Below are 15,765 nucleotides of genomic sequence, written 5' to 3'. Positions count from 1 at the left end.
ATAAGGAATTATAAATTATTATCATGTAGTCATTAAAAATAAAGTTTGTTCTTAACTACTACAAACCCTTCTGAGAATCTGATAAAAAGTACAGACCTTCTTCCTAGGAAAAAAATATATATCCATAAAATACACAGTTTTATGTACTATTCAGGAGTTTCAGAGATCACATTTTAAAAATTTTTGGTATAGAAGAATAATATTTAATGGCATAAAATTATTTTCATTACTTATTTCAAGAAAAAACAAAGGTTACAAACACTATGCATAGTACACACAGAAGTATATAAGAATACACTGTAAAAAAGGGATATACAAAAATATTAACAGAGGTTATCTGTTCATGATGGGATTACTAATAAATTTTAATTTTCTCCTCTGTGTTTATAGGCTCAAAATTTTTTTAATTGCACAAATATTTTTAAATCAAAAAAAACATTGTTCAAAAGAATTCAGTAATTTTAGCCAATGAGTGAACATGATACCAGTAGAAATTTTTTTAGTAACATCATTTCCCAGGGCAACTAACTAAAAAAGATTTTTTTTTCTGTTCACAGAAACCTTCTCCCAAGGGTAAATATTTAAGGAAACAAAATTTTTAATGATGTCAAGGTCTTATATTTGATCCTTGTAAGTCAGGGCTAGATGATATCAATTAAGTACAGCCAATCTCCTCTATAAGTAGGTATTTGAGTAAATGCCAACATTTTTATGACCATGAGGATAAGATAGCTACATTTATTTTCAACTCAAATTTCTTATCTTTAGGGTACCAATTTAAATGACTAAGTATCTATTGATCTTGATTTTTTAGACTTTTTTGATTTATATTCCCTTTCTAATGTAAACACAAGACGAATGATGGCTCTGAGGGATAAGCGGAACTGCTATAATGGAGGCTATCATCACTTGACCAGACTTCAATGACCCCTGAGGGAAACAGAGGACGTTACAGGCCCACTAGGAGGAATCTAAAAGGTTACTCAGCACCATGCTTGATCGCTCTGCAGCCTGCCATTCAACAGATTAGATTAACTGCATATAAATTGTATTTATCTGTTATTCCCTTAAACAGAAGAGCCAGTTTCTACAGACAACACACTAATTTATCCTGATAGTTGGAGTGCAGCTGGATTTTTATCAGTATGAACAATAAGAAAATTTAATTTAAAAGATAAAAAACCTCAGACAATTCAGTCGTCTTTACAAGTTCAGAAAGCATCACTTCATCTGAGCGCAAAGTAGCCTGCAATCACCCCCCTAGCACACATCTAGCAGCAAACACCGAGAGGCGTAGGCACACTTTAGAATATAATTAATCTTGCGAAAAATGCAGTTATAGAGGGGAAAAAATCAAGGTCAGAATATAACTGCAATATGCTTTTATTTTATTGAGCATTTTCCACTCAAGGTTCTTTAATTTTCAGCATTATGTCAAACACAGAAAGAACTAAGGGAAAAAATAAAATATAATTGTGCCATGATTTCCCATTAACTGTTGGACACAGGCCAAGGTCTCCCTATTAAAAACAGAAATGAAGAGGGTAATTTTCTTAGCAAGCAACTTCGTTTCTAAGAATCAGATCCATTAACACAGACCAGAGAGGACCCCAACTTCAACCTGTCAACAGGCAGATGGCTACCAAAAGACCTACCTCCAGCCACACCCAGAGAAGCTAACCTGCTGGGACCAGGGGATGATGACAAGGACACTGACAAGGCAAAGTGATAAATTACAATATTTCAGGGGTGCGGCATAAAAGTGCCAAAACAATAGGATATTTATACAGTAAACTTTTAAATTTCAATAATTTCTAGCAGAAGTATAAAAGGAACAAAATAACAAGAGTCTGAATGGATCAACAGAGACGGATATTCCAAAAAGCAGGCACCACATCATCTCTAGCTAGTCCACTACCTTCCAATGCAAGGATGGAGATTTTGAGAGAATTATTAAAGTTCTTAAGTAAACATTTGAAGCAAGTCTGGAAATTTTCGAATTTGAAAGCACGAGAGCTCATTTCTGACTTTCCCCTTCTTTGTTGCCGGTTTGAAGCTCTGAGCCTTTAGGGTTCTGGCAAGTTTATCCTGCAGCCTCTCCACCCCTCCATCGGCTTAACGCCGAGCTGACTGGTTCTCTCCCACGACAGGCAGGATTTGTTCCTCGGTCAGCTGATGGACTCAGAGCCCTGTGAGCCACGAAAAGGCAGACGGATGTGGCTTCTCTAGATATTTTGGTAACAAATGAGAGAAAATGTGTATAATATCACTTTTCTTCCAAAAATACTTAGAAACTTCTTCCCAAACGTTCAAAGTACTCTCCACACTAACCATTCGGGATATCTGTGAATTCTCACAGCCCTCTCTCTTCGCCTGCCACTGCGTTTCAGCGTCACACAAGATAAAATACAAGCTGGACACCAGCCCCTGCACCTCTGGGCTAAAGGATCCCGTCTTCATAACCATTAAAGTAAAATCCCAGCTGGTGGACCCAGAGCAGTTTCTAATGACGCCACATCAGGAACAGCAAAGCTCTGAGGGCACTGGAAGTTCTTCTCTCAGGTAAAACAGATAATAGCTAAGCCTGAGCTTGCAAATCAGCCAAACCCAGAAGCCTCTAAGGTAGACAACGAGGCAGGACGCCGAGGCGGGACACTGAGGCGGACGCTAAGGCAGGACACCAAGGTGGGGACACTGAGGTGGACACCGAGGCGGATGCTGAGGTGGGATGCAGAGCAGCAGAAGGAGAGAAAAGCCTTTCCTGGGAACCAAGTAAACCCGGGGTATTTGAAAGGGTTTCCTGGAAGGACAACAAAGCTACGTGACACATCAAGTGAGCTCTGAACAGCCAGTGACAGAGACGGAGAACTCACTGCAGTCAGCGGGAGCCTAATGCAGGCAAGTTCCTGAGGAGAGCAGGCCGGGCCACAGAGAAGATCAGAGAACAAGGACAGACAGGGGAGAGAGGGTCCTGTCCCCACCCCGACCAGCATCCCACCAATCCCGAGGTGGGAAAACTAGAGACGGATGCACACATCCACGCTCAGGCTAACTGCAGAAAACCAGCTCCCGGCCACAGTGTCAGGACCACTTGGACTCTTCTTGTGGGTTTTGTTCTCGCTCGGTGTTTCTTGACCTGGGGTCCACAGGCACAGAATGCAGAGGGGTCGGTGAACTTGGAAAGGAAGGTTATTACACCTTGATATGCACTCAATTCTATCCAAAATTTAGCTTTTCCTTAGATTGTAAATGCAGATAACAAACCACAGCACCTGTGACTTTGTCACCAAAAGAAATCACGTATTTTCACATCACATGTTAAGCTGGTGCACAGATCGTGACACAGCAATGAATCCTTCTCACTGAATGTGTTAATAAAACACACATTGATCACTGCATCACTAATTTACTACTAGGCTTGGAAACACTCAGTAAAGGAAATTTAAAGAGTTCTTTACTACTGATTTTTCTCTAGTATGCAGTGTTTTCTATTCTTAATTGACTATTAAACTTTTTTTCCTCACAGAAAAACTCCCAAGAAGCTATTCTATAAAGGAGAGCTGGTGTGGAACAAGGAGGCGCTCTGAATCCATCTCCCTTCCGTCATCCCCAACCCTTAAGACAAACTCTGATGCTGCATCTGGCTGGAGCTGCAGGGAGTAGAGGGTGGGCATATAGGGGTCCTCAAGCGCTGCTGCACGTCAGAAACACCGGGGAGCCTTGGAAATCCTCATACCCACATCACAGCCCAAGTTAAAACTCCCCACGAGGCTCCCAAGTGCAGCCAAAGGGACATGCAGACAGAACCACTGGGCTCTGCTTAGGCCTGGTGAACACGAGGTGGACAGCAAGGACTCCCTAAACCAGCAGTGAGGCTGAAGCAGGACTCAGCAAAGGAACCAGGGAGAAAGTTAAATCTTAGGAGTCCGATGTAGCTGGCACCCCTTCACATGACATAAAAGTCACCATTTTAAAGCGTGCAATTCAGTGACTTTCAGTATTGCTCACAATACAGTTGTGCAACCATCACCACTATCTAATTCCAGAACAATTTTTATCACTCAAAGACAAATTCCATTAAGCAGTGACTCCCTATCCCTCTCTCCCTGCAACTCCTGACAACACTAATCTACTGTCTGTCTCTATGAATTTGCCTATTCTGCACACTTCATATAAATGATATCACACAATATGTGACCTTTTGTGTGTGGCTTATTTCACTCAGCCTACTGTTTTCAAGATGCATCCACGTTGTAGCATGTGTCAGAATTTCATTTCTTTTTAAGGCTGAATGCTACTCCATTGTATAGATATACCACATTTTGCTTATCCATTCATTCATCAGCTGATGGACATTGGTGGTGTTTCTACTTTTTGACTATTATGATTACGAATAACTGCTATGAATATTCATGTACTAGTTTTTATGTGAATGCATGTTTTCATTTCTCTTTGTTATATACCTAGAACTGCTGGGTCTATGTTTTAATTTCTTGAGGAACTGTCAAACTGTTTTCCTCAGTGGCTACACCATTCTATATCCCCACCAGCAATGTTTGAGGGTTCCAATTTCTCCAAATCCTCATCAACACTTGTTTTGTTCTGGTTTGTTTCGTTTTGTTTTTCTGTGAGGAGATCAGCCCTGTGCTAACATCTGCCAATCCTCCTCCTTTTTTGCTGAGGAAGACTGGCCCTGGGCTAACATCCATGCCCATCTTCCTCTATTTTATATGGGACGCTGCCACAGCATGGCTTGCCAAGCAGTGTGTCGGTGTGCGCCCAGGATCCGAACCTGCGAAGCCCGGGCCGCCGCAGCGGAGTGCGCACACTTAACCGCTACGCCACCGGGCCGGCCCCTGCTTTTGTTTTTTAATACCATCCAAGTGAGTGTGATGTGGTATCTAACTGTGGTTTTGATTTACATTTCCCTGATGACTAATGATGATAAGAATCTTTTCCTGTGCTTACTGCCCATTTGTATATCTTCTTTGGAAAAATGTCTACTTAAGTACTCTATTTTTTAATTGGATTATCTTTTTGTTGTTGATTTGTGATAGTTCTTTATATATTCTGGATACTAGACTTTTACCACACATATGATTTGCAAATATTTTCTCCCATTCTGTGGGTTGTTTTTTACTTCCTCAATAGTGTCCTTTGATGTACAGAAGTTTTTCATTTCGATGAAATCCAATTCATCCATTTTTTTCTTTTTTTGCTCATGCTTATGCTGGACGTGACATATCTAAGAAAGCATTGCCTAATCGTCAGTCACAAAGATTTACACCTGTGTTTACTTCTACAAATTTTACAGCTGTAGGTGTCACGTCTATTTTGAGTTAATTTTTATATACGGTATGCAACTGAGGTCCAAATTCATTCTTTTGCATGTAGCTATCCAGCTGTCCAAGCACCATTTGTTGAAAAGACTATTCCTTCTCCACTGAGTGGTCTTGGGACCCTTGTTGAAAAATCAATCAAACACAAATGAATATTTCTGTTTATTTCTGGACTCTCAATTCTACTGTTAATATACTAGTCTATACTTATGACAGTACCACACTGTTTTGATTACCTTGCATTGTAATACGTTTTGAAATCAGGAAGTGTGAGTCTTTCAACTTTATTCTTTCTTTCAAGAGTGTTTTAGCTATTCAGTGCCCTGTGCATTTCCATATGAATTTGAGGATCAGGTTTTTCATTGCTGCAAAAAAGGCCACTGGAATTTTGATAGAGACTACATTGAATCTGGAATCAGTTTGGGGAGTATTGCCATCCTAACAATATTGAGTCTTCCAATCCATGAACATGGGGTGTCTTTCCATTTATTTAGGTCTTCCTTCATTTCTTTCAACAATGTTTTGTAGTTTTCAGTGTACACATCTTGCACTTTCTTGGTTAAATTTATTCCTAAGTATTTTACTGGTTTTGATACTACTGTACATGGGATTGTTTTTTTAATTTCATTTTTGGATTGTTTATTTCAAGTATATAAAAATATAACTGATTTTTGTGTATTGATATTATATCCAGCTAATCTGGCAAACTTGTTTATTAGATAAACATCTGAATACTTTCATTTTTCTGCATATAAGATCATGTCATCTGTGAACAGAGATAATTTTACTTCCTTTCCATTTTGGACGTCTTTGTCTTTTAATTGTTTGCCTTGCCTAACTGCCCTGGCTAGAACTTCCAGTATAATGCTGAAGAGAAGTGGTGAAAACGGACACCCTTGTCTTGTTCCTGATCTTAGGGAGAAAGCACGCATTCTTTTACCATTAAGTATGATGTTATCTGTTCGTCTTTCATAGATGCCCTTTATTAGGTGAGAAAGTTCCTTTCTTTCTAGTTTGGACATTTTATCACGAAATAGTGAATTTTATCACGTTTTTTCTACATCAATTGAGTTGCTGTTGTGTTTTTTTCCTTCATTCTATTAATATGGCATATTATATTGATTTTGATTATGTTGAACTACTCTTGCATTGTTGGGGTAAATGTCACTTGGTTATAGTGTACAATCCTCTTCAGCAATTCCATTTTTTGGTATTTTATGGGGATTTCTGCATCTATATTCATAAGGGATATTGGTCTGTAGTTTTCCTGTGTTGTCTCTGTCTGTGGTATCATAGTAATACTACCTCATAAAATGAGTTAAGTGTTCCTTCCTCTTCTATTGTTTGGAAGAGTCTGAGAAGGATTGGTGTTGATTCTTTAAATATTTGGTAGAACTCATCAATGAAGCCCTCTGGTCCTGGGCTTTTCTTTATTGCAAAGTTTTTTAGATTATTGATTCAATCTCTTTACCTGTTATATAGGTCTATTCAGATTTTCCATTTCTTCATGAGTCAGGTTGATAGTTTTCTTAGGAACTCTCAGGCTTTATTTATCTGGAAATGTCTTCATTTCTCTTTCATTATTTATGAAGAAGAGTTTTTGCAGGATACAGAATTACTGAAGGATATTTTTTCTCTTTCAGTATTTTGAATATAAAACCCTACTGCCTTCTGGCCTCCACAGTTTCTGATGAGAAATCAGCTGCTAATCTAATTGAGGGTCCCTTCTATTTGATGAGTTTTCCTCGCTTGATGCTTTCGAGATTTTCTCTTTGTCTTTCTTTGTCTTTCCACAGTTTGATTATAAAGTGTCTTGCTGTGGATCTCCGTGAGTTTATCCTCCTTTGTATTTTTTGAGCTCCCTGAATGTGTAGATCAATGTTTTTCATCAAATTCAAGTACCAGAGAGGTCTCTTAGGCTCTTTTCATTTTCCTTCCTTCTTTTTCCTTTCTGTTCCTCAGACTGCATAGTCTCAGTTGATCCATCTTCAAGTCCTTTTTCCTTCTTCCTCCTCAAATCTGCTGTTGAGCCCCAACAGTGATGTCTTTCATTTCAGTTTTTGTACTTTTCAACTCCAGAATTTCTATTTGGTTCCTTTTTACAATTTCTATCTGTTCATTCATATTTTGTGCTTTCTTTTGATTAGAGAAAGCAGCATTTCCCTATGCAGACACTTAATTAACTAATATTAAATGAGTGGTTATAAAGCTCACCTATAGCTATTTAGAGTTAGCTATACACTTAAAGAAATACGATTTTACAACCCAGTTATAACTCATTATGCAGACTGAGGAAAAACTAACCTACATAGGTACTGAAGAGACAAAAATTCCCAAATTTTAATTACATACAAGTCAAACACACAATGCAATTGTCTAAACTACCAAATTCTTATGGTAAATATATTATTTAGAGTAAATTAAAGAGAATTTTCCCAAAATTAAGCAAAGATTTCAATGAATATTCATAAATTTAGGGTTCAACAGAAAACGAAGAAGACAGAGGACAACGCTAATAAGAGAAAGGCCACAGACATCTTAGGGACATCATATATTCATATTTTATCCAATGCTCTTTTTATATTAATTAAAAGCAGGTTATATATTACACACTTAGCATTTGCCTGACTCAATCCTCACAGACACACAAAATCCCAGGAGACAGGCACTACTATTGTACACATACGAAAGGTGTGGAAAGCAAACTGAGGAAAACTGTGGAGGGCAAACTGTGGAAGGCTAAATCACTCGCCCAGGATACAAGGTCAAGGTATTTCTCATAAATTTACACAGCTAAGCATGGTTCACCATATACAAATCATAATATAAAAAGAACATACATCCTGAAAAGAATGTTCATTTTTTATTTTCTTACCCACAAAATCATTTAGACTCTCTCAAGTTCATAACAAATTTCTAAAACTCAGATAATTTTTCTTATTATGATAACAGTCAGGAGATTTAATAAGCATTGTAAATAATCACTTACACAAGTTTTTAAAGTTTCCAAAATTCCCCCCATCCTGTAATTCCAGAAGACTTCAAATGCATTAAAAATGACAAGTCTCACTCTATCAAAGGAAAGGCATTACCTAAAAGTCTCCTCATCACAACAGTAATGATGGATAAAAACTGAACTGTACAAGAATTAAAGTCTCCATTTAATCTTGAACAATTAAGTCTGATTTAAAGTTCTAATTAAATAAACAACTTTATGGCACTTTCCAGAAATAGTACCTAAAACTAAAGATTCATACTTAACTATGATGAACACAAAGTATGCTTTCCTGTAGATGGCATGTAAATGTTTTTTAGCATATACGAAATCTATGACTCCATTTATGAAAAATTTAAAATAAGACAAAACTATGGTGTTAGAAGTGAGGACAGTGTATTCCTTTAGGAATACGGAAGGGGCAGTGATGGGGGGCAGATAACAATGGAGGTGCTGCTGAGGTGCTATCCTGACCTGGATGGTGGCTCATTCTGTAATATATATTAAGCTTTACACTTGAGATCTGTGTACTTTTCTGTATGGATATCTCAATAACAGGAGTTATAATTGAGCTTGGTGGTAAGGAATGATATCAGTTAACATAAGAGATATATGTCTAAGTAACTGACGCAAATCCAAAGGCAAAGCAAAACAAATGAAAATCCTGAAAGAGAAGGCAATTTTTATAAATTGCATATCAAAAAATGAAAAATTATAAAATTAAGATCTAAACAAAAGCTAAAGAGATTAACTATATGGCAGGGCAGAAAATGGGGGAGGTACAAATTCCTCATCTTAACGGCAGGAGCAGATTAAAGAAACTAGTTTACTCTTGACTTTAGCATTTAGAAAAATTCAGGTTAAAGAAAGTTCGGAAAAACTTAAAGGTTACCATTAGTAAAATGAAAACATAATACCTTTCAAAGCTTTCAATTCATAGAAAATAGCTCATTTAGCAAAAGGAATATAGGAAACATAAAAACATTTCTTCTTAATCTATAAATTCAATGTGCGATTCCTATCAATATAACAAAGTAACTTTTGGCAGAACTGACAAGCTGATCCCGAATTCATATCCAAGTAGAAATGTGCAAAAAAGCAAGGAAAACTTTTCTCTAAGTCTGAAATAATGTGAAAATAAACAATTTAAAAAAAATTAAAGGAAAAAAGTGCAATTACAGATACAAGATATCCAAATGTATAAAACTATCCCAAGAATCAATTCTAAAAGGACAGACAAATCCCCAGGAAAAATGGGCAAAGGATACAAACAGCAATTAGTAGAAGAAATAAAAATAACCAATAAACATGAAAAGCTCGTCAATCTCACTAGTAACCAGTGAAATGCAAATAAATACCATAGGAGACAGCACATCTCATATATTAGATTAAAAACACTTCTATGAAAGTTGGGTAAAGTGAAGTGCTGACAGGGTGGAGGAACAAGAACCACAATAGAAAGCTGGCTGTAGGGTAAACTGGTAGAGCCACTCCAGAGCTCGAAAGGGCAGAATCAAAGCTTAAAGTATGCATTGCCCACAACCCAGCAATCCCAGCACTCTCCCTAGAGAAACTGACAAATATGCACAAGGAGGCACATAAAAGGATATTCACTTTAACAATATTCATAAGATTTAAAACTACAAAGAACATAACCTCCATCAATGGGAGAGTTGCTAAATAAAAAAAGGATGTCTATACAGTGAAATAAGATGCAGTAATAAAGTCCAACGATAATACCGTCATGGCAGGAGCTCCAGGAAATACTGAGTGACTCACACGATACATATGCACATGCAGACTGTCACTTACGTGTTTCAAAAGTAACCAGGAAACAACACCATGTACAGTCAGTTCTGCCATCATGCTTGTTTAAAAACAACTTGTTATAGCACAACTGATACATCAAGAAACAATCTGAACATAACACAAACTTCATGATTGCATACGTGTAATTTCATCCATGAGAAACCAGAAGAAAACAGGAACACAGCCACGTGGGAATCCACAAATCACACACACAGACACATCTCCAACTCCACCAGTCACCTGAATTCATCGTGTGTATCAGCAGCCACAGCCTTCCACTCCACTGCAGATAACCTTCCTCCTGCCCACGGCCACAAGCCAACATCAGGCCTTTTTAAGGTAAATGCCATATTTATTCTAGGCTTTACACATTCTTAACCATTTAACGTGTTAAAAACTGTGCTAGAACTTCTATTAAGTTCTACCCTTTTATTTAATGTCAGTGACAAGGTTTTGAGTGTGGTGCCCCTCACTCTACTTTTTGTCAGAAGTCCTGTGGTTTTTACTATGTGCCTTTGAGGAACACATATGTTGCATTATGGCAGAACACATATGTTGCATTTGAGGAACACGTATGTTGCATTATGGTATATATACATATATACAAATAACTTGTTTTGTTAAAATTTTTAGCATCATAGTTAATCAAAGCAAGTTTAGTCTATACAGTAACCATGCAAAGCAATGGAACACGCAACACTGCGCTGTAAGGAAAACTGGACTAACACTTAGGAGACCCAATCCTAGCTTTGCTGCCAACTTGCCTGTAAACCTGGATAAGTGATTTGACCTTGCTGAGTTTCCCACTATTAAAATTGGGATAACAATTTTCCACTAACTAAACACAGCTCTGCTGATCAATGAGATAACTGGCTTTCAGAGCACTGTACAAAATGTGCACGGCATTCAAGTGAAGTGTGGCGGCATTACCATTAACAGAAAAAAGAGCAATGGAGTGCCCATGCTTCTACAATTTGAGTCTGAGACTCGAGTAGCATTCCTTACTTCATGGTAAGTGTCCTCGAGCTCCCCGTCGTATATCCACCGGTAGAGGAAGCTCAGGACGGGATGCGACACTAAGCTGAGAATGTGCTGCACCAGGGACCTTGTGTACGGGTCCCCTGTTTTCGTGTAGGCGTGGACCGCTGAGGCCAGCTCACCTCCTTTCCTTCCTGGGGGATACAGGAAAAACACCCAATTTTACATTCACAGTAGAAGCCAAAAACTTAACACTAACCAAAATGGCCAAATAATTGAGATAAAGTGTGTTTGTTTCCCTAACATCCCTTTGGACCTAGAAGCAGCGGTAAACATGTCATGGATCAGGAACCAAGAGATCAAGAGTCCACTCCGGACTTTACACAAGCCAAAGCGAGTCCCTCATCTGTTCACAACCACTACAGGGTTTGTCAGTAGCAAAAAACTTGACTCGCTATATGACCTAGAACATGACTTTTCACCTTTTTGACTGAGACACACATTAAGATTCATATTTTATACTGCAATCCAGTATACAAACAAACATACACAAAAAATAAAAGTTTTACAAAACAATACTTACACTTAAATATTTTCTTCCTTTATTTTCTTTTGGCATAATATGCTAGTCTCAATTCACTAAGTTGATTTCATAACCCATTAACTGGTTGCAACTTACAGTTTGAAAAATACTGCTCTATGTTGAGACAACAGTCCCCTGTGTCTTGGGAGCACAGCTCAGTATGATGTTTTGGGAGTAGCAAAAATCAGGTCCAAAAATATAAGCCCATGAAGAGTTCCTTATGTCATATTAAGAATTCAGGATTTTATTAGATTGCTGAAAGATCTGAAGGAAAGGACTGACGTGATCTAATTTTAATAAGATTCTTCTGGCATGTATGCACAAAAATGGAGGCTTGGAGACCAAAGACAGAGCCAGTCAGCAGGTTATACAGTGGTGCATAAGGAAAGCACAGAGCAGGGTTCAAACCGCATCTGACGGAGCAGCAGCGATTTGAAACATACAAAGGAGTCAGGCACCAGGACGTCTGTGGCTAATTGGACACTGAAAGAGACGGGGCAGTGGGACGAAAATAAAGGAGGAGTCTGGTAGGAGTCCAATTATGGGGGAGTGCTGGTAATTGGAGAAAAAGGAGATATTTATTCACTGTATTCAACTTTTTTCTAGGGGAAGTGCCAGGCGGTGAAGGAGGCAGAGCACGGACGGCATAATGAACTTGGATTTAGACATGCTGAAGTTCTGGTTCTTGTCAACCGTCCATTAGGAGGATGGCAACGAACACTGAGCCATGAACTACGGGGCAGACCTCTGGCTTTTCACAATTCATTTAGTCCTAACAATCCTAAGAAGTCCAGACTATTAGTGTCCCAATGTTACAGACGAGGAAAAGTAAAGAAAAAGGTTCTTGGCCAAGGTAGCACAAACAGTGAGAAAAAACATTCAGAAGGCAACTAGAAATACAGACCGAGAGCCCAGAAGAGGCCAAAGCCAGACATGCAAACATGGGAAGTTGTAACATAAAGCTGGTGAACCCAGACAGAGACCATGACCTCAGGAAGAATGAAACGCTAGGAAAGGCAGCTAGTTAAGAGTCAAGTAAAAGAAGAAATAAAAAAACAGTTATAACACCAAGGACCACAAAAAGAAGAGAAATCTTCAAAAATCAGATACTCTCCTCCTTTCTTCCCTCATTTCAATGAAATCCTGAGCTTCTACAAGTGCAAATACTGGGCCACGTTGACAACTGGTTATTTTCCCCTATTAAGTTCATATCTATTAATTTTTATCAATCAGCATACTTATGGTTGTTAAGGCTACAAAAGAGCAGGCGCAAAAATAAACCTAGATGACATTCCTTAAAACCTGCTTTGAAATACAGCGGGTCCATGAAACGCAAAACAACCTTGGCAGTGGTCCACCAGGGCCGCGAGGGTCTTCAGTCTTATCTTGGGGTCGTACGTCCACACCAGGAGGCGCCGGAGTGTTAAGCTACTCTCAAGGCCCAAATTCACACCCTGATCATCCTCTAACTGTAGCTGAAAAACAATAATAATGTAATGTTTAAGTACAGGTCCCTAAATACGTCAATCACTTCTTAATCCATGTCAAGTGAATATGGGAAAGGGATTATTCTCATAAAAATGAAACAAAAGGTCCCCTCTGAGAGAACAACAGTTCCTTCAAGCTACAACTGAGCTGTTTAAATGGTAGACAGGACCCTGAAAATTAGCCATTAATTGGCTCTAGGATACATTGAAACTTTATAGATTTCCAGATCTTACAAGCAGTATTATCAAACAGATTTTTATCTTTTAACAGTAATTTATGAAGAAACTTAAAAATTCTATACAGTTGCCATTTTGTAACACTTCAAATCATGAACAAATTAATAAAAACAAAGTATTTACCTGGGAATGTAAAACAGAAAGTAATCGGTAGTATTCTTTGAGTTCTTGGTGCAAGGCAGCACAAAAGCTCTGTGTAGAAAGAGTAAGTATAATTAATGTACAACATAGTCATTACACATGACATAGTCATTACACAAAATTTGAACTGCACAAGCACAATGCTTTAAGACGAAGTTTGGGTGCTCTGCATGATTTAAATTCTGGTTCTGTCAACGGTCTTCTAGCAGGTTTAACCACCACAATATATATATTTAATAATGTTAGGGAAGTGTCCTTTAGCATGAACTTTGCAGAAGAGAAATGAAGAAAATGGAGTACGTATCTCATAAAGCTAAAAGCGTATTCACTTTGAACAATGATCCTTTATTTTAAGATTACGTTGCTTCTAAATTTTTAGAGTTAAATATAATTTTCTTTAATGTTCTTAATTGGCAAAATTTTACAATTGGCAACTCTACACCAATTTCCCCCCATTCTGGAGGGAGTCTATACTGCTAATTTTTCCCTTCCATCTTACTAAAAACTTCTTTGTACTTCTCCAATCTTAAATGCTAAAAAGGTGTCAAGTCAGAAGCTGTAAGAAGGACCTTCACATAGTCCAAGAACTTTCTGGAATGAACTATGGGATGTAAACCCAGGAATACTCAGCAGGAAGCTTTGGTTTCCAAGAGAACCTATAACAGACAGAACTTGCAAAGGATAAAATCTGTTTTCTTTAAATATCAGGCTTCACACTTTTCTGCATATTTTAAAGCAATACATAATCAGTCATCTCTAGGTTTATACTTACTGTATTTATGTTTTGTGGATTGGGTCTAATACAAACATTTTCATCCTTACAGTAGGCTATAAAAATGAACATAAAACACTGCTTTTGCAGACTCCAGTGAACATGTCAAAAGTGAGAGCTGCAAGATGGACTCTCTCAGTTTTCGAACCAGATGACCTCAGCGTGAAATCCTGGGCATACCCTGGGCATATCACCTTGGGCCAGCCCCTCCCTGTCCCCAAGCATCACTGGCCCATCTACACAGGAGGAATAAATGAGACAACATGGCACAAGGCAGACACGGGAGCTGCTGACACTTCAGGTCAGTTTTCCTAACTAATATTCACAGAGAAAACAACATGGCATCTTTGCAGGCCCAGCATCTCTTTTTACAAAAACCCCATCCCAGTGCCCAGGGCAGACAGACATACACAAACACATAAAAGTTAAAAGCAAAAACAATACCCAAACTGCTGATCATTAGAAATAATGAAATCATAATCTATCATGTAGAAGATAAATATATACAGGAGTATACCAGTCAGCCTGTAAGTGGTCTCCAACCAAGACCACGGAATTACACTGAGTAACTCAGCACCTGTGTGTTCACACGGAGGGGTTCAGTTACCTGAGGCTGTTCTCACCCTGGGTTATTAAAAAGCAAATACAAGTTTCATACTTAGGAAACACTATCTTCCTTTATAAATAAGACTTTGTTCCATTTAGCATGTCTAGAGCCAGGATACTTCTGAGAGCGAAAGGGGGCTGATAATAACCACACTGGGACAACAGGCAAAAATCGGGACTCCCCAGCTAACTGGGACACAGGGTCGCCCCAAGGAGAGCACCAATCATTCTTCTAATAAGCAAAACCACTACTTCCTCAGTAACTAGACAGTACAGAGTAATGATTTAAAAAGCAGGAAATGAGAGCGGAATGGAAAGAGCTTCTGAGCAGAAGTTACACATCATATTCTGGTCCCACAGAATATGTCAGGGCAATGTGGACAAATCAATTAAACTTTCTGAGGTTTAACTTTTATATCCACAAAATGGGGACAATTAACCTTTACCCTGCTAATTTTAGAGGGTTGTTAAGAGAATCAAATACAAGAGAAAAGATTTTAAAATACAGTACTATAAAATATTGTATGACGCTACCACAGTGATTACCAATCAATCTGCTGCAATCAGATAACCATATAATAGTTTATTCAGTTTTCCTGTCTTCATTTTCTGTTTGCTTTGCATCATATCTAATAAGGTGACTAGGACACATCAGTGGAATTTGCATTCATTAGGGAATGATACAAAGACATGATAAGATGGTCCTTTGGAAAGGAGGCAAGGACTCCCAGAAACCACAGCATGCTGCTAGGATGGATGGCCAGTGGGCTCACCTGGCTTGCGAACTCCACGCGTCATTAATGCCAGGTGGCGCCTGG

The 15,765-nt window shown here is 38.4% G+C and overlaps 1 protein-coding gene across 1 annotated transcript in view; it reads right to left on the bottom strand.

Annotated features, from left to right (window-relative positions):
- TUBGCP3 (tubulin gamma complex component 3) overlaps window positions 1–15,765 on the bottom strand; it is an 80,316-nt gene that overhangs the window by 42,671 nt on the left and 21,880 nt on the right. The window contains exons 9-11 of the mRNA XM_004423180.3: window positions 13,552–13,620; window positions 13,047–13,179; window positions 11,149–11,315 (exon numbers count right to left, since the gene is read on the bottom strand). Coding sequence (XP_004423237.1) covers window positions 11,149–11,315; window positions 13,047–13,179; window positions 13,552–13,620 — 369 coding nt within the window. The remainder of the gene's footprint in view (window positions 1–11,148; window positions 11,316–13,046; window positions 13,180–13,551; window positions 13,621–15,765) is intronic.

This window comes from Ceratotherium simum, chromosome 10, assembly GCF_057802395.1.
Source record: "Ceratotherium simum simum isolate JZ-2026a chromosome 10, ASM5780239v1, whole genome shotgun sequence".
In the NCBI taxonomy this organism is placed as follows: domain Eukaryota; kingdom Metazoa; phylum Chordata; class Mammalia; order Perissodactyla; family Rhinocerotidae; genus Ceratotherium; species Ceratotherium simum.
The sequence above is the reverse complement of the archived record's forward strand: the minus strand, read 5'-3'. Positions and strand labels throughout refer to the sequence as shown.